This window comes from Coregonus lavaretus (genome assembly GCF_964263955.1).
Source record: "Coregonus lavaretus genome assembly, chromosome: 39".
Lineage (NCBI taxonomy): Eukaryota > Metazoa > Chordata > Actinopteri > Salmoniformes > Salmonidae > Coregonus > Coregonus lavaretus.
Genome location: NC_140026.1, coordinates 21,542,540 through 21,566,558, shown reverse-complemented (window position 1 = coordinate 21,566,558; position 24,019 = coordinate 21,542,540). Strand labels below are relative to the sequence as shown.

At 48.1% G+C, this 24,019-nt stretch overlaps 1 protein-coding gene across 1 annotated transcript; it reads right to left on the bottom strand.

Annotated features, from left to right (window-relative positions):
- Positions 1-489: 489 nt before the first annotated feature.
- On the bottom strand, positions 490-23,271 carry LOC311113195 (uncharacterized protein). Its single transcript, XM_084156392.1, is given in 4 exon segments — positions 490-9,317; positions 9,320-9,537; positions 20,026-20,147; positions 23,061-23,271. Coding segments are annotated over 2 exon segments (5,697 nt in total). The 5' UTR covers positions 9,522-9,537; positions 20,026-20,147; positions 23,061-23,271; the 3' UTR covers positions 490-3,822.
- Positions 23,272-24,019: the final 748 nt, after the last annotated feature.

The following is a 24,019-nucleotide window of genomic DNA, read 5'->3' as shown; positions in this document are numbered from 1 at the left end:
AAGTGAAGTCTGTATGTTGTAGTGTGCCCCTGACTATCCGTACATTTAAAAAAACATGAAAATTGTGCCCTCTGGTTTGCTTAATATAAGCAATTTTAAATGATTTATACTTGTACTTTTACTTCTGATACTTAAGTATATTTTTGCAATTACATTTACTTTTGATACTTAAGTATATTTAAAACCAAATGCTTTGTCTTTTACTCAAGTAGAATTTTACTGGGTGACTTGCAGTTTTACTTGAGTCATTTTCTATTAAGGTATCTTTACTTTTACTCAAGTATGACAATTAGGTACCTTTTCCACCACTGTGCATTTATTATGCATAAATCAACAAACCCCCCCCCCCCCACCCCTTACAAGTGTAACAGCTTTGTTATGTAATATACATTGCTTCAACAAACATGTATAACCAACCACCTTGTGGATCTTTTTTATTATTTTTTTTAGGAACAAGTTATACAATTATTAGAAAAATAATAGCGCATATTGTTTTATCTCAGAGCAGATACTGAAATCAGACATGAGACTTTCTGTTGGGTCATCAGGTTAATACTTTATTTGTTTGATTGTAGCGAGGAGAAAGAGAGGGAAAGAGGTGAACAAGAGGAAAGAGTTAAAGAAACAGCTGTGGCTACAAGCCTTTGTATCAAATCCAGAGACAAAGTTATCAGGCAACATTAACACGTTTCATATATTTGAAGAAGAAAGAAAACAATAATGTATTTGTGGACTCTACATTTTAAACTATGGCACAGTATTTACCTAAACATAAACAATACCAAACAGTTTAGCCACACCCCTAGAACTATGACCAGCTTCATAGCACATTAAGCCACATCATTTTTCTCCCAGCTATTTGCCATTTTGATAAATTCACCCATGTATCATTTCCATTTCTTATGCCATAAAAAGGCACCTTGTCTGGAATCTGGAAGATCCAAACCATTTGAATACAGCTACGTTTAAATATATGGAAGCGGAGGCACAATTAATTTGAACTTACTAAACATACTGTAAATATGTGTATATCATCACCAGAATTCACTCTTTATGTCTATTTGCAGGCGTTTGGGCAGTGATTGATCACCATGATGGCAAGAATATGTTATAAGAAATGTTTTTTACGAAACACAAACATGTCTATCTAGTGAAATGGCCTAGATGGGTACAGTATGGAGAGTCTTTACAGCTGGGTAGGGACGGGGGGGTGCTCTGGAACGACACCACTGAAAAATACTTTAAAAAACAGGCTGTCCATATACCTCGAGGGATATGCTGCTAAGAGGCAGATTTGTTTTGGTTTTCCTTTTTCACACAGACATACATACCAGTGGAGGCTGCTGAGGGGAGGACGGCTCATAATAATGGCTGGAAAGGAGCTATTGGAATGGCATCAAACACATGGAACCTATGTGCTTGATGTATTTGATAACGTTCCGCTCATTCTGCTCCAGCCATTGTCCTCCCCAATTAAGGTGCCACCAACCTCCTGTGATACATACAGACACACGCATAGAGACACACACACACAGAAATACACACAAAAGGCTTGTAACCACAACCAAGTCGAGGCCATGAGCCCCTGCAGTTGGTCACGCTGTGTTTTCGTCCTCCCGCCCGAAACCAACAGTGCAGCGGTGTCATTACACACCCATACACACTCCAAAGAGGCTGTGTAAAGTGTGTGTGTGTTTGGGGAGGAAGGGGGATAATTGGACAGCTCCCATACTGATTGTGAGAAATAAACGTGGCAGCTGCTCTTTTCTAGGGGATTATACTCCAGAACAAATACAAACCAAGACAAAACAGAGATGGGGAGCTGAGATAGTGGGGGGGAAATGACAGAGGATGAGGAAGGAAAAAGACACAAAAAGTCACGGGGAGGAAAACGTGAGAGATTTTGGATACCGAGGATTATATAAACTGTTAGGAAGCGAGTGTTGCTCATGCTTTTGTGGATACAGAACCCAAGTTCCTAGGACTACTGTATATATGCATACCAGACTTCATAACGGCTCTTTACACGTTATTTTTCAAGTCAGACAAACTGAAATCCATCTAACTTTAATGCATTTTGCACTTAACCTCGACTAAAATTACATTCATATTCATAAGTGTACTCAAAACCCCTTTTATTTGCAGAAGCCACTTCTGTCTAGCTAGCAAAAAGGGATATAAAAGTAACACAAAACAAACAATGTAACGTAACACAAAAACGTACAGAGAAAGACATAACAGAAAAAGTCCCACACGACATCTGGGAAACTCAGAGCCGCACAATGGATGCTGCTAAACCCGGCCCTACAACACCAGCTCTGAGGGGCCGATGACGTCACCCCTCTCTTCTCTACCCCAGAGCGCAGAAGAAGGGAGGAGAGGAGCTATTGGAACACGAAAAGCTGTTTTACACAAGCGGGCCTCACTGTGGCGTCATCCGACTCGATTTTCGTAGTCCTTTTCTACAGACTTTCAGTAAGAGGGGAGGCGTCGTTTTGATTTGACTAGGAAGCTCCGTCAAGGGTACTGACCTAGGTGCGCCTGGCCTCTGTGTTTCTCTTTTAATCTCCCTCGCTGGCTCTTTCCGGATATCACAGGAATTGTCCTACCCTGATTCCATCTCTCTATGTTTTCCCTTCTACACTCCCCCTCTCTTCAACCAGTTGGACACCAGGAGGCATCAGGGGGAGGAAAAAGGACACCGAAGATTAAAAGATTGACTGATTCTTATTTTATTATTTTCAATCCTTGGAAGAAATGAGATGAGTACAAGAACTGGAAGTGCGTGGTCTATACTAACCTACGTGGTCAGCTACAGCTACAGTACATTTACAAATCATCCACAAGACTTGTCAAGTCTTTCCTCCCGTTTTTATAGGAACTTTTTGCAGCGGTTTTGCACAAGGTAAAAGCTAACATGAACCCCTAATCAGACTCATCTGGCCACTATGGCCACTACAGTAACATAAGCCCACAAGATCTGTCATTGTCTCAAGTACAGATTCTACTCCATCCATAAGGTTAGCTAGCATTGCTACTTTGTGAACTGGAAATAGAGGAATTCCTTCTACTGAACTATGCACTGACCTATAAGGGCTAGTCCATCTAGTGTTGGAATGCTGCTAACACCTCAGAACCCCATGGAATGATCAGCACTCAGATGGCAGACTGCAGCCATACAGCCACTCACACACATACCAAACAAACAGAAGCCAACCCCAGCGTGCACAACAAATTATTTCCTACATACTGTGCATGTACATGCTCACATACAACTCTCACAGATACTTGGAGCAAAAGTTTACATAAGCAATCACACACCACACACTCCTTTGATGTCCTTTTAGGCTGATCCCTTTCCTTCCTTAAAAAGCGTCCCCTAGAGAGGTGTATTTATGATCATTATTATGCAGTCACTATAAAGGGAAGCAGACTGAAACAACATTTTCACACCCTGTTAGCTGTTATTATTATATTATAGATATTATCATAACGAGTCGGAGATGACAATTAATCAAGCTCTAGTGTAGAACTAGTACTACAGAAAGTCATGAGAACAGAAGCCAGAGGAAAGGAGAGGGGGATATCTGTCTGTAATGATGAATCTGTCCTTTCTTTCCTCCACCTTCCTTCACTCATCCTCCTCCCATCATCCTGTCTGCTGATTCAACGCTTAGGCTCTGATCGCTACTTTACAAAAGAGAGGCAGGGGACTGTGCAAGTGTACTCTGTAACCAAAGGAGATAATTCCACCCCTTCTTCACCACAGGCCTGGTCGTCCACTTTGAAATATTCCTCAATTGTCTTTTCTCTTTACACCTTCTACGGCTTGCCGTTGCTGCTGTCCCTCTGTTTTTTGCTGCTGCCGCCACCGCTGTTGTAGAGGCTGGGGTTGGCCACTAGGTGGTGTGGCACCATGCCAGTGTAGGGACCAGCTGCAGCAGCGTAGTTGAAGAGGGCGGGGAGGAAGGGCAGCGGCTCCACCTTGTCGTCCCCAGGGGCCATCATGTTCAGAGCCATGGGCAGGGAGGCCAGGTTGTAGGGGTAGGCCAGCAGCTGCGGCCCATAGAGCAGGTGGTACGGGTCGGGGTAGAAGGGCAGTTTGGCTAGGTCCCCGGTAGGCATCATCTTCCCCAATGGCCCGAAGGCAAGAGGCCCGGTCGGGTAGGACATGAGCAGGTTGTCCTCCTGCTTCTTGCCAGAGCGGTAGCCACCCTGGACAATGAGGGGCAGGGGGTAGTCCTGCATGGGGTATCCCCTGGCAGTGACATCACCTCTGTGAGGGTCTCTGGATGGCACTGGGGAGTGGTCCTGGGGCTCTGCCTCGGACGGTGGGGGGGCCCGTGGGAGCAGTAGGGCGTGGGCCGAGGGGCGGTCACTGCCACCAACCGATCCAGTGGGCAACTGAAGCCTCTCGGGGCCCCGTGTGCCACACATGGACTGGGAAACTTGGCGGTTGGCCTGCATCAGCAGGTCCATGGCAGTGGGGGAGTGGCAAGGGGACTTGGAGGGCCGCCTCTGAAAGGGGGGGCTGTTAATAGTGGTTTGAATGGGTGTGTGTATAGGGGACGGTGCGGGACTAATCGGCTCCTCTTTGGGTACCAGGAGGAGCACCTCCATGTCTCTGAGCTGCTCCTGTGGGGGGTGAGATGCCCCCCTAGTCTGCTGAGCCCTCTCCATCTCCCTTTCTCTCTGCCTCTCCATTTCCAGCACTCTGTCCATATTCCTCTCCCTCTGTTTCCTCCTTTCTAGCTCTCTGTCCATATCCCTTTCCTTTTCTCTCTGCCTCCCCCTTTCCAGCTCTCTCTCCATATCCCGTTCCAGCTCTCTCTTCATCTCCCTCTCCCATTCTCTCTGCCTTTCCTTCTCCACCTCCCTCTCCCTGGCTAGGATTGAGGACATGGTCAGGTCTTGTGCTTGCTTAGGACTGGGGCTCCTGGACAACGGCGGGACCCTGAGATCTTGGGCCACTGGTGAGTCCTTAAAACCAGCATGATGGAGGCGGCCCATCCCACATCCCTGCCTCAGTCCTTTATCCGCAATATCCCCCTCCTGCTTCACGCCACAGACCCCTCGGAGGGGCACTGTTGTCATAGCAACGGACGGAGGAGCCGCAGTGTGGTTGATTCTCATCTGCGAGGTCAGGTGAATATTTGGAGAAGCAGTGGGTGGTCCCGTGACAGGTGCAGGGCTGGTCCTCCTGTGGCTCTGCCCATCCAGACTCCTCTTCCTGGGGGTCCGGTATTCCAGACATTCAGCTCCACTGCTCATGACCAGCACACCCTGGAGGGCCGAGGAGCAGGAGGAGGAGGGGGAGAAGGAGGAGGGAGAGGGTGTGGGCCTGTTGGAAGTGGGGATAACGGCCATGGGGATCTCTGGAGGGGGCTGAATAATCTGTGGACTGGGCTCTCTGTCAGGAACAGGAGTTGTGAGTACATTGAGTTCAGGGCTGCTGCACAGTGTTGGAATATGGTGCTCTGCTTTCACTTTGCTAGGCTGGCTTGCGCACTGCTGTGCCTCTATGCCCTCGCTACTATGCTGTGGCTCTGGGATAGGGTAGCTGATAACTGGGACAGACTGAACAATGGGAACATGGCCACTCATGGTGTCTAGGTCTTTGCTAACAGTGCTAACTGAAGTCTCTGCTGCAGCTTTTGGCTCTGGCTGCGTCGCCTCCCTTTCTCTCTCTGGGGAGCTGCTTAACTCGTGGCGCCTCACGTGGCGGTTTAGCGCGGAGGATGTCTTGCATACCTTATGGCACTGCGGACAGGTGTGTCTTGCCAACGACCTCCTGCTTAGGCGACTTGGACTTCCCTTCCCTAGTATAAGCCTCTCTCTCGCCCTGTCTACTTCTGCCAGCTCAGTTTCCCTCTCCGTGCCCTCATTTTGGGACTGAGGTCCCGCTCGGGGTGGCACGGACAGCGGGTCGGGGGCTTTGGGGTGACGGGTTCTCTGGTGATCCTCCAGCTGGTCCCTGGAAGGGAAAGGGGCCCTACAAAGGAGGCACACAAACTCCAGCAGGTGGCTGAGCTCGTGTTTATCCCGCTTCCTGGAGCTGGAGAACCAGCGGCCGCACGTATCGCACTCTGACGCACTCCCATTGGACCAGGGCCGGCGTTTTGTGTCCATAGGGGAGAATGAGGTAGCCAGAGGGGGTTGGGGAGAAGCCAGGGGAGGATTAGTGGGCTTAAGGTGGGCCTCCCGGATTTCTTCCACCACTTCTTTGTCTTTTGAAGGTATAGGGGAAGTACTGAGGGATTCAGGTACCTCTCCCTTCTCTTGTTCCATGTGACCTTTCACCTCCCCCTCCCCCTCCTGCTCCACCTCATCCTTGTCCATCTTTCCATCCTCCTCCTCTGCCTCCTTATTTACATGGTCCATGAGTCCCTCGGCCCTCATCATAAGCCGGAGGGAGCGTTTGTAGTGCAGTTTGCGCTGCCAGTTCTTTGCTTTGTGGACGTGCGTGGCCTTCCTCTTGGGTTTGTAGGAGTAGTAAGGCCTCCAGAGGTTGTCCTCATCGTCTTCACTCTCCCCTTGCTTGCGCACCTCCTGGCGTAAGTAGTACTCTCTGACCTTGCCCGGGTCGATGGGACTTTTCTTCCTGCTCTCCCCTTTCTCTCTCTCCCCATCTTCTACTCTCTCCCCCTCAGCTCCGATGCTAGAGCTGCGATGGGAGCGGTGTTTGTGGTGATGATGGTGGTGGTGTGAGTGGCGAGGTTCCTTGGTGTCCTGTGGGGAGGAGTCTGTCTTTTTTGCTTTGGAAGGAGGGGGGCTCCTGTCCCTCTTGAGGTCCGTCTCGGAGATGCTGCGCTTGACCATGGCCTCCTCGCCTATCCGCACCGTGATCTGGCACAGCGGCCCGGCCCCTTTACCCTCTGACCCAGTGGACGACTGTTTGGCTGAGGAGCTGTCACTCTTGCAGGACTTATGATGGGACCTACCTGTCTCAGATCTCCTCTCGGACTCCTCTGTGGTGTCTGATCTGTCCACTAATTTAGCTCTCTTCCTATGGCTCTCCATACTTTCCCTATGCTTTTTAACAGGCTTTGCACTGGCCTTGGGGAGTGTCTGGCTGTTGCTAGGTTCAGGGGAGGGACTGCTCAGGGGGCTTTTCCCACCCCCGGAGGTGACCTGGTTGCTATGGACAATGACGGATGACACTGCTGTGCCATGCACTATGACGGAGGGCTTGGGGTGGCCGTACGTGATCACAGAGGACAAACCCAACTCTGGGCTACCGCTGACCTTCGGAGCTTTGACTCTGTTTCCAACCGTTACCTTGGAGCTGCTGCCATGGCTACCTACCTTCTCTGACTCTGATGCTGCCTCTCTGTCAGCTACTCTCCCTAGGGCCATGCCTGTTAGGGTAGGGGGCAGTGTGGGGATCTCTCCCTGCTCTAGGCCCACTGTGAGGGGGAAGCCGGCAGGGAACTCTTCAGGGTCAGGCTTCACACCCTTGGGTAGAGAGCCACTGATGAGGCTGTGAAGGTCACCGGTGTCCAGGCTGCAGTCCAGGGACAGAGGGACGGAAGAGGGGTCAGAAGGGGGCAGCAGCAGGCCCCTGGCCAGGGAGTCACTGTAGGTCTTGTAGGGCCTCTTCTGGGAACGCATTGGGAGCAGGCGGTAGAACTTGAGAGCGTTGACCTTTTGCTTGTAGCCGCCGTTGGCTGTCTTCTCGCTGGAGATGAGGCCAGGGCTGACGCCGTGGAAAGCCTTCTGGTGGGTCTTCAGGTTGTAGTAGGTGGCGAAGGCTTCCCAGCAGAAGATGCACTGGTAGCGGCGCTCGCCCGTGTGCCAAACCTCATGCTTGGTGCGGTACTCGGCCAAGGCGAACACCTTGTCGCAGAAGTGGCAGGGGTACTTGCGGCGCCACGAGTGCACATTGGAGTGACGCTTGAGGCTGGACAGGGTCATGTAGGAGCGCTCACACACGGAGCAGAAGTAGATAACGTGGCCATCTACCACCTTGACGAAGTGGTCCTCGTCCCCCACCAGCTCTGACACGTCGCCTTCGTGTCGAACCAGTAGACCTCGCCCTTTCTTCCCTTTGCCAGTCTTCATATCTTCCTCACCTGCCCCCAGAATCTGTCCTCCCTCCACCCTAACTTCCCCCTCCTCCAGTGGTTCCTCTTTTGGCTGGATGGGGAGAAGGGGGAGGCTAGAGGGGATGGCCGGGCTCAGAGCGTGCCTGCAAGAGGCCTCGTGGGACTGTAGTCTCTTGTTGTGGATGAAGGCTTTGCCACAGTGCTGGCAGCTGAGGGCACGGCCGCCACGGTGCAGCCGCATGTGGGCCGTGAGCGAGGACGCGGAGCTGAAGAGGCGGTGGCACACCCCACATATCAGCTCCGGCTTGGGGCCATCTGGGGGGGTGGAGGAGGAGTGAGGAGTAAGAGGGGGAGGGATGAAAGACTCAGAGGGGTGAGGAAGAGAAGGAGGAAGAAGGTGGAGGGTGGGCATGTGTAGGTTTGGTCCAACTTGTGGGCTGCCCACCTTCCCTCCTTGTTTTCCTGTTTTCTCCTTTTTCTCTGTGTCCCGCCTCCCCTGGCCCTGATAGGCCACGGCGCTCAGGTTGAACAGGATCTGTGCAGTCTCTGAGGGGGAGGCTGTGCCATTGGTCAGTCTGTGACCTTCCCCTGGGTAACCCCCTATAGGCCCATTGGAGGACCTGGGGGGGAACCTGTGGAACTGGGAGTCCAGACTGGCTTTGAAAAGAGGCAGGGGGGATTTGGTGTCCTTTTTGACCAGTGCAGTAAGATCCATGGGAGAGGAAGAAGAGGAATGGGAGGAGGAGGCGGAGGAAGAGGATGGAGAACTGTCATGTCGGGGCTGTTTAAACGGCCGCCGTTTGTCCGTGGTGGCGGCGATGGCCAGTTTCCACGGCGACTCCTCATTGGACCCCTTGGAGGAGTGTCGGCAGCGGGGGGAGGATGTGGCCGAGGACGGGTGGTGGTTGTGAACGGTGAGGGCAGCAGGCAGGGCGGCGCTGAGGGGGAAACTGAGGGTGATCTTAGCGTTCTCTGGGCTGTCTGCCCCGTCCTCCATCAGCCCCTCCATCATCGCCTCCCCTCCTCGGCCCTGCCTGCTTTTACCCTTCATCTCCCCTGGTTCCTCCTCTTCCTCAACCAGGTGGGTCAAGAAGGGCACCCAGAGGCTGAGGCCCGCCTCTGATAGACGCCTTTTCACCTTGTAGCCCTGGCGGGGGACGCGGGAGGTGTAGATGAAGTCGAGCAGGTTGGACAGCACTCTGGATTGGAGGTAAGGCAGCTCCAGGACTCGCTCAACCCCCCCAGAAGAGGGGGTTGATGGCGGGTGTCGAATACAGGACCCGAAGGCAGTGGGGAAGACGCCGACAGCAGCAGCTGGCGGAAGTACTGGCTGCAGGCGGTGAACTTGGCGTCGCTGGTGGCGATGAGGTTGACGTCACAGAAGAGGGCGGGCCCGGCAGCCAGGCGCTGCTTGTTCATGCGCAGCAGGAAGAGGCTCGCGTGGAGAGGGTCGCACACCTCCGGCTGAGGCACCATGACCAGCCCACAAAACCTGAGAAATGACAAGAGATAGAACGGATGAGTGTTACAGCTAGAATGGATCCCTGCAGGCATTTTTTGTAAAACGCTGTAGATAAATGCTACATTTGAATGTATAATTCCAGAAAAACTAGATTATCCTTAAAATATTCTGCCATGCTAAGAAAATATTAGAAGTAGCATAAGAAACGCAACAAAACGTCAACTGATCTAAAAAGGAATGGCGAGAGGAGGGAAAGGGAGAAAGAGGGAGGACTATGTTGCAATGCTGGTGTAGATTTCAGCACGCAGAGACGGGAAAGGCATTCCAAGTATCCATCTCGGCTGTACCACAACATTCCCGTTGCCTAATTGGAAGGCTTTCAGATTTAATCAAGATTCCCCCGGGAATAGAGTGTTGACTTGCATCTCATAGCCCTGCTAACTTAAAATAAGTCCCCTTTGGTGGGGGAAAAGGGGGGTGATTCCCATCACAGCCTGCTGGCCCATTCCTGGCAGTGGTCAGAATTTGACGGCCATGACTCTAACCATTATTTGTGAAGGGAGGGAAAGTGGGAGCCAGGGAGGGTGGGGGGTGGGTTGTGGAGGAGGGGTGTTTTTCTGCCCACTGCATCCGGTTCTGTCGCAGCTAAGCTCGAGGAGACGAGCAACGGTCGACGGGGCGCTTCCCATTTCCATTCTAATTTCAACGCCGATTACGGCAGATCCACTTGCCTGCTATCTATTCATATTCAGTTCTCAATAAGCATTTTTTTTGTTATTCCATATTTAGCACAGGCCATTCTATGGACTCTGCAGATTGGGGAAGATGGCTGTTGAGGCCTAATGGTGCGACAAGAAGAAAAATCCTCAGTCATGCTTTTCTGCCTGCGTTTTCAAGCAGCAAGGCAGGCAGGCCTCTGTAAAATTCCACAGGCAGCCCTGAACAGGCAGGAACTAGGTCAGCACTGTTATTGCAGAGGGAAGAGGAGGGAGAGAGAGAGGGGGAGAGAGAAAGGGCCAGGCTGGAAACAGAAACACACATACACACAGCACAGGCGTACAGACAGAGCACAGGCAGACAAACACAGACACACCCCCACGGGCACAAATGCACGCAACCATACATACAGGCACCGGCAAGCACACACACTGCCACAAAAACAAAACTACTGATCTCACGGATGGCCTTGCTTATAAAAACACATGCAAAACAATGGGGTGAAGTAGAGGAGCACCCTGCCACAGAGAGTTTGTATAGGTGGAATGAACTGAATTACAGGACAGAATAAGCAGAGCTTTGAATTAAGTGGATTAAAAAAAATCAGGAAAGGGACACACCACGCACACACTAAAATCGGGTCAAATGATACACAATGAAACACACAGACACAGGTAAAGACGCACAACTACACCACTAGACACCCTTGCTCTTTATTTACCCAGATACACAGACAAACACGGTGACTATGCGGATTAGCAGGAAGTGTGCACATAGCTAAAGTAGATGTGTGTTCTTTAGATATACGTGGATATGTTTACTGTGCAGTGTGCTCTGATAAAGTATTGTCATGCGGGAAACCCCTGATATTAGGCACCAGCTACTCGTATGCGAACACAGCGTGAAACGGCATGAGGACTAAAGATGTCACGATTTCATCTGGTGTGCCGTGAAGGGAAAATGCGTCTGCCGCCCCCTCGCTCTCCCTCTCCATCTCACTGTGACGCACACAACTGCATCGCCACAAACAGGGCCCTGAACAACAAACTGGCCATGCGTGACAGGGGGGCTTTGCACACACAGGCACCACAAACACACACACAGGCGTACACGCCCCCCCCCCCCCCCCCACACACGCAAGCAAGCATCTGACCCTCAGAGTGCCAAGGACCCAGCCTCGCCCCCTAAAAATAACGTGCCCTTCTAAAGCATGGTGTTCCGCACAACCAAACATGTTCGCTGAAGGATTGTATCTATTTGCGCTCGCCGTGCTGCGAAAGAACTAATACAGAAAAAACTGAACAGAAAGTGCAGGTACAGTTGGTGTGGGACAAATGACTCACTAAGATACGTAGAAGAACATTCGGCAGAATCACGTCAGCGACCGGAAGTTGGTGAGAGAAGAAAACCATCAATGCCACACTCTGGGGTCACAGTGACCATGTTACTATTAAAGTACCCTGAGTCCTATTCAGTTAGTATGCAATGGCTCCGATCCTATCTCCTTCGTGTGTTGAGCCAAGCCATAGATGAGTTACTGCAAGAGACTGGTGGGTGGGTTTCAGCTAGCACGCGAGGGGGAAATGTGTGTGTGTGTGTGTGTGGGGGGGGGGGGGGGTTCACGCTGGAGTGGGAGTTAGTTTGCCCGTTACGCACCATGAGCGAGTGGAGTGGGGTTGTGGACATAGGAAGGTGTCGGTTGGGCTCTCCCTAGTGTGGAACGGCCAGCTAGGGGAGCACCAGCTGGGCTGTGAAAAGGGGGCTGTTGTTGGAGATAGACAGGAGAGACTGAACTGGTGGAGCCAGCCAGATGGGGCAGAGGGAATAGAAGGAGGGGGAGAAGAGGAGCTTGGTATGGGTCGGAGAGTGGTTCAGAGAAGAGGAGGTTGGTATGGGTCGGAGAGTGGTTCAGAGAAGAGGAGGTTGGTATGGGTCGGAGAGTGGTTCAGAGGAGTGGAGGGTGGAGAGAGGAGGGTGGAGGGGTGGGAAGCGTAACTTCAAACACATCACTCCCTTGTCCAGATTTCATGGTTTCCTTGTCTTTCAGATCCTGCTCAGCGTGTCAACATGCCCCCCCCCCCCCCATCACTCAGTGTAAACTGTGGTATCTCTACGATTTCGCATGCCACTCCACGCACCAGCTAACCTGGCCCAGGTTAAAACACCACACTCTCCATGGTCTGTTAGCTCCCAACCCGGCACATCATTCCTGTAATAGAATCATGGGAAGCATTAAGGAGAAGGCCCAAAAAAAGTACCTTGAGTCGAAAGAGTAGAAACACTACACCACTGACCTTTTTGAGGTAATTTCCCCCAAATAATGTTCAATTTTGCACACAGTCCCTCTTAAGACACTGCGTACACACACAATGTAGGCCTGTTAGTCATGTACAGCATAAAGGCTCAGGATTGTTGGCGTTTAGGAGATGTAAGCAGCTACTAGACACTAAATCAGCATTGATAGCATGAGGCCACATGAATGAGGCCACAACTCTGATAACATGGAACGCTGCTCCAACGTCCTCAGAGGGCTGCTGCTGTGGCCGTGGCACTGTTGCTACAACACCACAGTGCAACACCGTGCAACACCGTACAACACCGTTCGACTAGAGTGCATCACCCAGCAAAGGGCCAAATCCTGACTTTATAGATCCACGCTTCTGCGTAAATCATTCATATCAATGAGAGATTTATGTGAAACGTTGCACGCTGAAATCTCTATTTCAAAATTGGACAATTGGAATGGCTTAATTGGAAATTGCACGTAAAAATAGCATTGCCAGGTTAGTCAAGTCTTCCAGTGGATACCATTGGCATAGAGTCTAGCCAGTATACAAATAACAAGTCAGACAGAAAACCTCCTACCTGGAAATCAACAACTGCCACTGGTTCGAAGCAACAAGGCTCCTATAACTCATGACCCCTAAAGACTTGTGGTATTATGGGTCATATTTCCCATACAATGAAAGCAGAGGCTTGGCATGGCAGACATGGTGACCAATGTGGAAATATTTGGCAGATGGACCTTTTTTTTTTTCTTTTTTTTTTTATAAAGGAGGGTTAGTTAGTTAGGGAAACAGCAATAGGGCTGTGATGTCAAAATGCCCTCCACAGTTTAGCAAGAACCGCCTTCCGCTTCCAAAATAACAACCTGGCATAAGGAGGATATTATGACACACCAAAGAACTACGGAACAGGAGAGACGAGAACAGCGTAATCTCGGCGCTAGATTATATATCAGGGACATGTACGTTCAAGTTATTCCCCAACTCTCTGTGTCCTTTTGGGAGTTAAGTTCATGGAGGAAGATCGTCCGACCGGTCACAGTGAGAAAAGGATTTCCCTAAAATACAAAGACCATGTCATGTCAATGTCTTTCGCCTTGATCAGACGAGCTCTAGCTAGACCCTTTGATCTCAACTGATTCACGCAGATGTGAAAGACGCCGAGAAATTAGAAGTTTCATCACAATCCCTGTACGAGTCATCGCTCCTGAAAAAGAACTGCGTGGTGCGCCAGCGAGACAGGGGAGGATGAGGGAGACGAGGCCTCTTATTGGTGCCACACACAGTACAGCCACACACAGTGCACAGGCACACACCCACACTTACACACACTTAATAACATCTTCAATTTCTCCTGACACACAAAACAACAACAACCCCGGCGATGGAGTGACTGAGAAAAACAAGCAGAAGAAAGAGAGAGAAACATGTCAGCCTCTCACTGCTAGGCAAGCACACAACAAGACAACGTACCTCGGAAAACCTCCTGCTGCATCTCTGCTGTGATGTGTTCTCCCTCTCCCCTCTCTCTCTTGCTCGCTCTCTCGGCTCTCTCTCCCTCAGTCTGTGTGAGCGCGCCTCTGTGTGTGCGTCCGCGTGAGTGCGTGTGTCTGTGAGAGACGGCGCACACACAGGCAGCAGTGTGTAAAGACAGAGGGCAGGAGCGACTCTCGCACTCTGGCTCGCTCCCTCTCTCCCTCGCCCTCTCTCTCTCTCTCGCTCTCTCTCGCCTGCTCCACTCGCTCTCTCACTTCAGTTTTGCCTCTGACACATGATTCTCAGTGTTTTTGCCTTTTTTTTTTCAGCAAGTGAATTTTTTCACCCCCCCCAATCTCTTCTATTCTTTCTCTACCTTCTCCCCACCCCCTCTGAATCCAATCCTCTTTTTATTTGGAAGTGTTGTTCTCCAGCCACACACACAAGTGTGCACACACACACACAAACACGCACACACACACTACTTTATATACACAAAGCCTGGCGAGATAGGGAGAGAGAGAGGGAGAGCAAGGCAGACGACGCCATTTAAGCAGTTAGTTACGAGCACTGCCAGTCCCCAAAATGGCTGAAAACAAACAGGACCAATGCCAACAACAAAAAAAACCCTGGGCACTAGGATAGAGAGAGAGAAAGAGAGGCGGGGGGGGGGAGACTGTACAGACAATAGTCGGATGGCCGATGGAAGCTCACTTAACTGAAGAAAGAAAGAAGCAGAGATTAAAGAGAGTGAGAGAAAGAGGGAGGAAGTGAGGGAGAAAGTGAGCGAGATTAGGGCAGGGACACACTGCTTTCGTTTTTATTGCCTCTGTTAAAAGGGTTCAAGTTTATGGGGAGCGAGCGATGACGACAAGTCAGGTGTGTGTTTCGGGTTCACTGCGAGAGCGTGTGTGTGTGACCCTAAGGCCAACTCTACCCTTATCTGCTGTACGATTGATTGATTGATTGATTGATTGACAGCCAACAGAAACCTGTGTGGCCTTTCCGTGTTTGTTTATGTCAAAAAGATAACATCTTCCCTTGGCGTTGTCAGAACATCTTCAAAACATCAGGGTCGCATTCACTAGGAACCAAACGGAAGAAAACAGACCGAAGCGGGGAGGGACTACAGTTCCTTCAGAAAGTATTTACACATTTCGTTGTGTTACATCCTGAATTTTAAAATGGTTTAATTTAGATTTTTGGGGGCACTGGCCTACACACAATACCTCATAATGCGGAATGATAATATACACTACCGTTCAAAAGTTTGGGGTCACTTACAAATGTCTTACAAAACATTTTGTCCATTAAAATAACATCAAATTGATCAGAAATACATTGTTAATGTTGTAAATGGCTATTGTAGCTGGAAACGGCTGATTTTTTATGGAATATCTACATAGGCGTACAGAGGCCCATTATCAGCAACCATCAGTCCTGTGTTCCAATTGCACGTTGTGTTTGCTAATCCAAGTTTATCATTTTAAAAGGCTAATTGATCATTAGAAAACCCTTTTGCGATTATGTTAGCACATCTGAAAACTGTTGTGCTGATTAAAGAAGCAATTAAACTGGCCTTCTTGAGACTAGTTGAGTATCTGGAGCATCAGCAATTGTGGGTTCGATTACAGGCTCAAAATGGCCAGAAACAAATAATTTTCTTCTGAAACTCGTCAGTCTATTCTTGTTCTGAGAAATGAAGGCTAATTATGGGGTATTGTGTGTAGATTGATGAGGGGAAAAAAACAATTCAATCAATTTTAGAATAAGGCTGTAACGTAACAAAATGTAGAAAAAGTCAAGGGGTCTGAAAACACTATAGCTGGAATGAAGGGAAATACCACTGACTGAGAAAATTGATTTAATCAACCAGAGCAGAAGTTTACTGTTATGGACAAAGACTTGTGGGAAACAGCATACATCAAAACAGGTAAAGTGGGAGATTCGTACAGGGTAAAAGGGATCTTGAAGAAGGAAGGCTATCAATCCATTTTTCAACGCCATGCCATACCCTGTGGACGGCGCTTGATTGGAGCCAATTTCCTCCTACAACAGGACAATGACCCAAAGCACAGCTCCAAACTATGCAAGAACTATAATGGAGTGGCCAGCACAGTCACCGGATCTCAACCCTATTGAGCTGTTGTGGGAGCAGCTTGACCGTATGGTACGTAAGAAGTGCCCATTAAGCCAATCCAACTTGTGGGAGGTGCTTCAGGAAGCATAGGGTGAAATCTCTTCAGATTACCTCAACAAATTGACAACTAGAATGCCAAAGGTCTACAAGGCTGTAATTGCTGCAAATGGAGGATTCTTTGACGAAAGCAAAGTTTGAAGGACACAATTATTATTTCTATTAAAAATCATTATTTCTAACCTTGTCAATGACTACATTTCCTATTCATTTTGCTATATTTCCTATTCAAACTCATTTAATGTATGTTTTCATGGAAAACAAGGACATTTCTAAGTGACCCCAAACTTTTGAACGGTAGTGTATATCAAATAATATTTGCCATTTAGCAGATGCTTTTATCCAAAGCGACTTATAGTCATGCTTGCAGTCATTTTTTTAAGTATGGGTGGTCCCGGAAATCGAACCCACTATCTTGGTGTTGCAAGCATCATGCTCTACCAACTGAGCTAAAGAGGCCCATGGAATTATGCTTTTAATTTTTATATTAATAAAACATGCAAAGCTGAAATGTCTTGGATGTCTCCCGAGTGGCGCAGTGGTCTAAGGCTAGAGATCCTAGAGATCCTGGTTTGAATCCAGGCTCTGTCGCACAATTGGCCCAGCGTCGCCAGGGTAGGGGAGGGAATGGCCGGCAGGGATGTTGCTCAGTTGGTAGAGCATGGCGTTTGCAACGCCAGGGTTGTGGGTTCGTTTCCCACGGGGGCCAGTATAAAAAAATATATAATAATAATAATAATAAATAAATAATGTATGCACTCACTAAAACTAAGTCGCTCTGGATAAGAGCGTCTGCTAAATGACAAAAAAAAATATTAAAAAAATAAAGCATTCAACCCCTTTGTTATGGAAAGCCTAAATAAGTTCAGGAGTACATTTTTGCTTAACAAGTCACATAAGTGCAATAATAGTTTTTAACATGATTTTTGAATGACTACCGCATCTCTGTACTCCACACATACAATTATCTGTAAGGTCCCTCAGTCGAGCAGTGAATTTCAAACACAGATTCAACCACAAAAACCAGGGAGGTTTTCCAATGCCTCGCAAAGGAGGGCACCTATTGGTAGATGGGTAAAAAAAAAAGCCGAAATGTAATATCCCTTTGAGCATGGTGAAGTTATTAATTACACTTTGGATGGTGTATCAATACACCCAGTTACTACAAAGATACAGGCGTCCTTCCTAACTCAGTTGCCGGAGAGGAAGGAAACCATGAGGCCAATGGTGACTATAAAATAGTTACAGAGTTGAATGGCTTTGATAGGAGAAAACTGAGGATGGAACAACAACAGCATTGTAATTACACCACAATACTAACCTAATTGATAGAGTGAAAAGAAGGAAGCCTGTATAGAATACAAATATTCCAAAACACGCATCGTGTTTACAACAAGGCAATAAAGTAATACTTCAAAAAATGTGGCAAAGCAATTAACTTTCTGTCCTGAAAACAAAGTGTTATATTTGGGGCAAATCCAATACAACACATTATTGAGTACCACTCTCCATATTTTCAAGCATAGTGGTGGCTGCATAACGTTATGGGTATGCTAGTAATCGTTAAGGACTGGGGAGTTTTTCAGGATAATAAAGAAACAGAATGGATTTGCACAGGCAAAATCCAAAAGAAAAACTTGGTTGTCTGCTTTCCACCAGACACTGGGAGATGAATTCACCTTTCAGCAGGACAATAACCTAAAACACAAGGCCAAATTTCACTGTAGTTGCTTACCAAGAAGACAGTGAATGTTTCTGAGGCCGAGTAACAGTTTTGACTTAAATCTGCTTGAAAATCTATGGCAAGACCTGAAAATGGTTGTCTAGCAATGATCAACAACCAATTGTTGCACATCCAGGTGCGGAAAGCTCTTAGAGACTTACCCAGAAAGACTGACAGCTGTAATCGCTGCCAAAGGTGATTCTAACATGTATTCACTCAGGGGGTTGAATACTTATCTAATCAATATATATTAGTGTTTTATTTTTCATACTTTTATTTTATTTTTTACAAATGTTAGAATTTATCTTCCACTTTGGCATTACAGAGTATTTTGTGTAGATCGTTGACATAAAATGACAATTCAATTAATTTTAATCCCACTTTGGGATACTTTCTGAAGTCCAACAAGAACCTCTCATTTCCATTGCAAATGTTTTGCTACAGTGTGCATTAGTGAATCAAACCAGGGGTGTATTCATTACGCCTATTCTGTTGCAAAACATTTTGCAACAGAAACCGTTTACTCCAAATGGAAAAACGTTCTGCAACAAAAACAAGCTCCTATTGGACACATTCAGATAGGTCCCTCCCCGTTTCATTACGTTTGCTCTGTTTGCTTCCATTTGGTTCTTAAACGGTAAATGGATTCCATTACAAGACACATTGAATACACCCCTGGTTTGACAAACGTTATCCCACAACCAAATGGGAACCAGTCAAAAATGGTGGGAATCATATGTTCTGGAAACGTTACTTGTTAGACGGGACACCACCGCCATCTTGGCCCTGACTAACTTCTTTCAATTCCACACGAGACAACAATCAATGGCATTCCACATACCCCACATCTCTAACTAACTACCCCAGACTGCTCTGCTTCTCAACAGGGGGGGGGGTCAGTAGAAAGAGAGAGGGGCAGGAGAGAGAGAGACAGAAGAATGTGTGCCAAAAAAGACAGAAGAATGTTCAGAACTTTACAGCTATCGCACATATCCTACTTCCTCATCCTCTTACACTGCTGACACACACAGCCGCAACCCCACTTGCCGCCACTACCTCCCCTCCACCTCTCATTGTATACTAGCACACTTGTCTCCATGGGAACGGAGCTGGGATTGGGTGTTGTTGCTGTGACCTCTCCGGCTCTGCAGGAACTTTGTTGCTTTTTTTCTCCCCTCCAATGCACTTTTTCACCAATGGAGAGAGAGAGAGAAAGAGAGAGAGTGTGTGTGTGTGGGGGACAGAGTGTGAGTGTGATTGTGACAGGGAACATGTGTATGTGGCACATAAAGCGTATGTATGTGTATGAGAGTTGGGGGGGGGGGGGTTAATATCGGCCGTTGGCGGTCATAATAGTGAGGGTGTGTGCTCACGTAACCGGAGTGTGGCCAACCAGTCCCACACATGTGTGCATTGTCCTGTGGCAGCGGCGGCCAGCCCCCAACTCTGTATTCAGAGGGAGTCCCGTCGTCCAGCCGTCTCTATTCATGGGCGTTTGCCCAAACGTGATCATAGCTTTTCATGCTGTGCTACCAAGCGACACACACATCTGAATGCACAAAGATGGAAGCGCCAAGGAAGCCATCTTGCCGGAAAATCCAAGCCATTATGGAGTGCTACTTTCGGTCAAATAGTTTCGAACGAGTTTCAATGTAAAACCATTAACCGTTAATAGGGAAAAGTATAGTTTTAGAAACAATTGACAAACGTCTTGAAAGTAAATGTATTGAAAACACAGTGTAAGAACAAATAAATGTTGGGTGTTTTGGTTTGCAATCTATAAACACAACAAAAATATATTTTCTCTGAATTGTTAATGGTTATTGAGTTTGACAGTAAGACTGAAAGATATGGACCTGAAAACTATTGAATACTTTCAACGGTGTAATTGATTTCAACAGTGAGCGGGCCTCATTCATTCATCAGCGCTTGACAATGTATTAAATAGAATTCGGTCTCATCGGAGTCCTGCTTGAAACCACAACAACCGATACTGGTCCAGACACTGATACCTAAGCTGCTGCTACTGCATTTACAATAATTTAACTAGCAGCCTTTAATTCAACATCACTGAAGCCTAGAGAAGGACAAGAACCAAAACAAACACTAGAGAGACTGACCTGCTGAAGTGGGAAGTCCAGAGAAGTTGAGCTCAGGTTTAAAGGTCAGGGGTCGTCTTAAAGGGGAACAGGAAGTGGAATCGCCCCACGAAGGGGTCAGGAGGGCAGCCATTCGCCCTGGCCTGCAGACAGGAAAACGTTATTAGAAAATCAATTGCTATACTTGCACATCCACACACATGCAGAATCGCATACAAGCTACCTTGCAGACATACTCTTGTGCACACACATGCAGACACATATTGGAACTATTAAACACACACACAAATACATACTCTAGCACAAATGCACGATTTACTGCGTACATTATGTCTGTCACATGATTAACTGCGTACGCTCGGCAGATGCCCCAAACCAGCAGCATGATCGAACATGCAGCGTGTCACAGCGGATGACTGTGGCGGGTGGATACATTAGAATATCAGATGACGGAAATGGGGTTTCAGCACTAAATGGCTACTAAGTGATTCATATCCCCATGGTGAATGAATATGGCCAGAGCCAGCAAGCTTGTGTGAGCGCTGAGCAGGCCTTGTGTCTGCGCCAACACAGCTAGTTTTGAGTCACACAACCTGCGCCAGTGAAAACTGGAAAATTAGAACTGAACCGAAAGGAGGCTACAAGAGGACAGTGAAATGGTTTAATATGCAACCGAAAGCAAACCTAAAATGCACGCACGCTCGCTTCAAGGGAAAAGGAAAGGAAACACCGCCAAAAGAGACTGGATAAGATGGGTGGAAAATCATCTGGGAGGGGTGCCTGATACGGTTTGGGGTGGTGGTGTTGTTGGGGAGGAGGGGGGGGAGAAGGGGGGTTGGTTTTTCCACTGCCAGGGAAAGAACGGCTAAATCAAATTAATTAGCTTCTTCATCTCCAGGCAGCTACTCAGGCATGCCGTACTGGCAAAGAGAGAGGGAGGGAGGGGGAAGTAGGGAGAAAGAGAGTGTACATGAGAGAGAGTGAGAGAGGAGAGAATTTGGTGAAGGGGTGACTAGCCTGTTGTGTAGGTTCAAGAGAGCTGGGAGGAGGGTTAGTGGTGAGGGAGGAGGTGGGGGGCATAATTCTCTGAGAGAGTTGTTTTACTGGTGTTCAGTGGTGAGGAGGAAGTGGCTATATGTTGACTGTGTGGCAGGCGTGCCGGTAGCGCTGCACTCCGGGTGTATGATACTTCCTAAGATGGCATAGTTTTTTAGAGTGGTGTCAACATCCCTGCTCTTCCGCCATGTCTCTTTAAGTAGCATGCACACCTCAATTTGAATCTTCGGGAGAGCAAGAGAGCTATGGGGGAGAGAGAGAGAGAGAGAGAATGGCCGTAAAGAACAGCAAAAATAATGAGGGAGTGTGTGAGGGAGGGAGGAACACGGAGGGTGAGGGGGAGAGCGAGGTGAGACAAAATCAAATCATTCCCCGGTGATAAAAAAAAAGGACAAAAGCACTAGGATAATACCGTTGACATCGGGAGAGTGGGAAAAGAAAGGGAGCGATAAAGGAAAAGTGAGAAAGAAAGAGAGGCAGATGGTCAGAGGCTTCGGCACCGTGCCAGGGAAAACACTACAGAGGCAGAGCAAAGAAACTAAAAGAGAACAGTGGTGGGGCAAGGGGAGAGCCGGGTGGCCAGCATGTGGAAGTCTCTACAGCTCAGTATAAGAGGGGGTGCAGAGAAGAGAGGGAGAGGGGGAGAATTGGGGTGAATGGAGGAGGTAAGGGGGAGAGAGAGAGAGGACGAGAGAATTAGGGAGAGGGGCGGAGGTGAAGGAGTGAGGCAGCAAAAAAAGGGAGGTAAAGAGAATTAGGGAAAGGGCAGGGCGTGAAGGATAGACAGACCCGAGAGAGGGAGAGATGGCCGGAGCCAGGGGCAGTCCTCTGGGGGGGAATAGTAGGACTCGGTGGTGCTGCTGGGGCCAGACTTGGCCGGCGCCGAGCGGAGCCCAGATTAACACTAAGCCGATTGCGACGGGAGGTGGGATCAAGTGCAATTAATTTAGCACCTCAGATAGTTCTGGGAGAGGAAGAGGCTCCAAAAGCCTTCACACAAAGGTAGATCACGTGTGTGAATCTCCTCCAAAAGCTCTCTGTGCGTCCTCTAGAAGTTCTATCTGACTTGGACCCTTAAATATCGAAGCGTTTTAGGATTACTCGCATGTTTGCCAAAGGACACAAACATCCCTAGAAAACTATGCCCACATGAGACAGAAAGGTTGGATCTGGAGGGATAGATGGATGATAATGAGGGACGCATTAAAAGATGGAGCCACTTGGCGACATCATCAAAACAAACAGTAAAGGGAACAGGACATTCCCTGCGCTCCTTCTGGAATGCCTTTCAAGAAAAGTACTCACTTGTTCCGCTGATCTCTTTTAAACGAGCGAGAGCGTGCCTCTTAGCCAACGTCATGATACATTTTATTACTTAACAGCAGGGCCAGTGTATATAAACTGAAACTTTAGGGTATTTTTTTATTTAGTTGGAAGCTAAACATTTATGCTTGACCACTTGGTCTGTTAGGTAACGTTACTGATATCATCCGAGTGGGCTGAATTTTTGGGGTCATGTAATTACAATTGAATCATTGCAGATACTGGTTTTCCACATGGCGCCTTCAGAAGTGATTTCCACAGTAGCTTGTTGTGAATGGAGGGAATTCACGCTTGATTTAAAAACCTCAGTCCCATGTTGTGACCCGGTCAGTCGGCCTACTGACGGAAAACCTGGCTGAGAAATCAGGCACATGCAACAGGACTGACATTTTATTTGTTTATCTATATTTTAGTCAATGACCTGATGGAACAACCTTAACATGGTATACCCAAGGCATGTCATATAATTTGTGGTTAGGCGGGATGCTTTATGCGTACCTTTAAAGTGTGACTGACAAGAATAAAGACACATAGCAAACCAGGTCCTCTAATTATAAACCTGCACTACAGGTGCATTTGTAGCTGGGACATCAGTGGTAAAGGCAGTGAGAAAAGCCACATAATCTAGCACATCTCCCCATCTAGCACATCTCCCCACTATTTCCTATGTCTCTTACCTTCCGTCGCAGACAGGAAGGTTGTTTAAATAGGGGTCCAAAATCTCTGTGTCAAAATGGAGTAACTCTCCCTCCCTTGTTGTCTCTCTTCTCCCTCCCTCATTAAAGGTGCTGCATGGTCATTCTGACGTCTACATTGGCCGTGCAGCATTTACCGTGATATGGCCTCTGCAGAAGTCAGGGCATTTATACTTCTTGCGCTTCGCCGAGCTGTTTTTTTTGTTGAGCTGTTGTAAAGGAAGTTGTCAAGGAAGTGAGTTTGTGTTTATACAGGACCTCCCGCCTTCACCTACCGTCAACCAATCATGTCAATGCGTTGCTATACAGAGCCCTCCGCATTGTCACAAAATTTGAGAAGCGCACAGCGATGCGGTACAGAGCTCAATTTTGACTCTGCGTGCCTCCAGAGGATTCGCAATTGCGTCACACCATCCATACGGTGCCTCCGACCACATTTTCGGATCAAGCATACGTTTGCTCTTACTGTGATATGGAGGACACGCCCAGCTCCAGGGTTCTCCCCAAAGAATGTAAGAGGCGTTGCGCCACCTTGTGGACTGGCTATGCCACTATGAAAAATAAAAAAAACAGTTTAAAACGTTGTTATCCTATAAGGCAATCTTTTTTGATCTCGATTGCAAGAAATGGCAGTTACAGGAGTTAAAAAACACAAAAATCTAAGTCCTCCGGGGCTCCCTCGGCCATACTCAGCAGAACCACCTTGTCAAAAAATCCTAGGGAGACCTGCAACTCTGTCGCTTGCTCACACAAACACGCACTGCCAGCCAAACACTGACATCACCAACCGAGAGCTCCCTCTGGTTAAGGGCACTTTCTCCACTTACAGGAATATAAAACAAAAACTCACAAGGACAAAAACAGGTAAGATCATGTACATCACCCATCACACTGAGAACACTATGCCCCACTCAAATGTAAAGTGTTACATACACACAAAT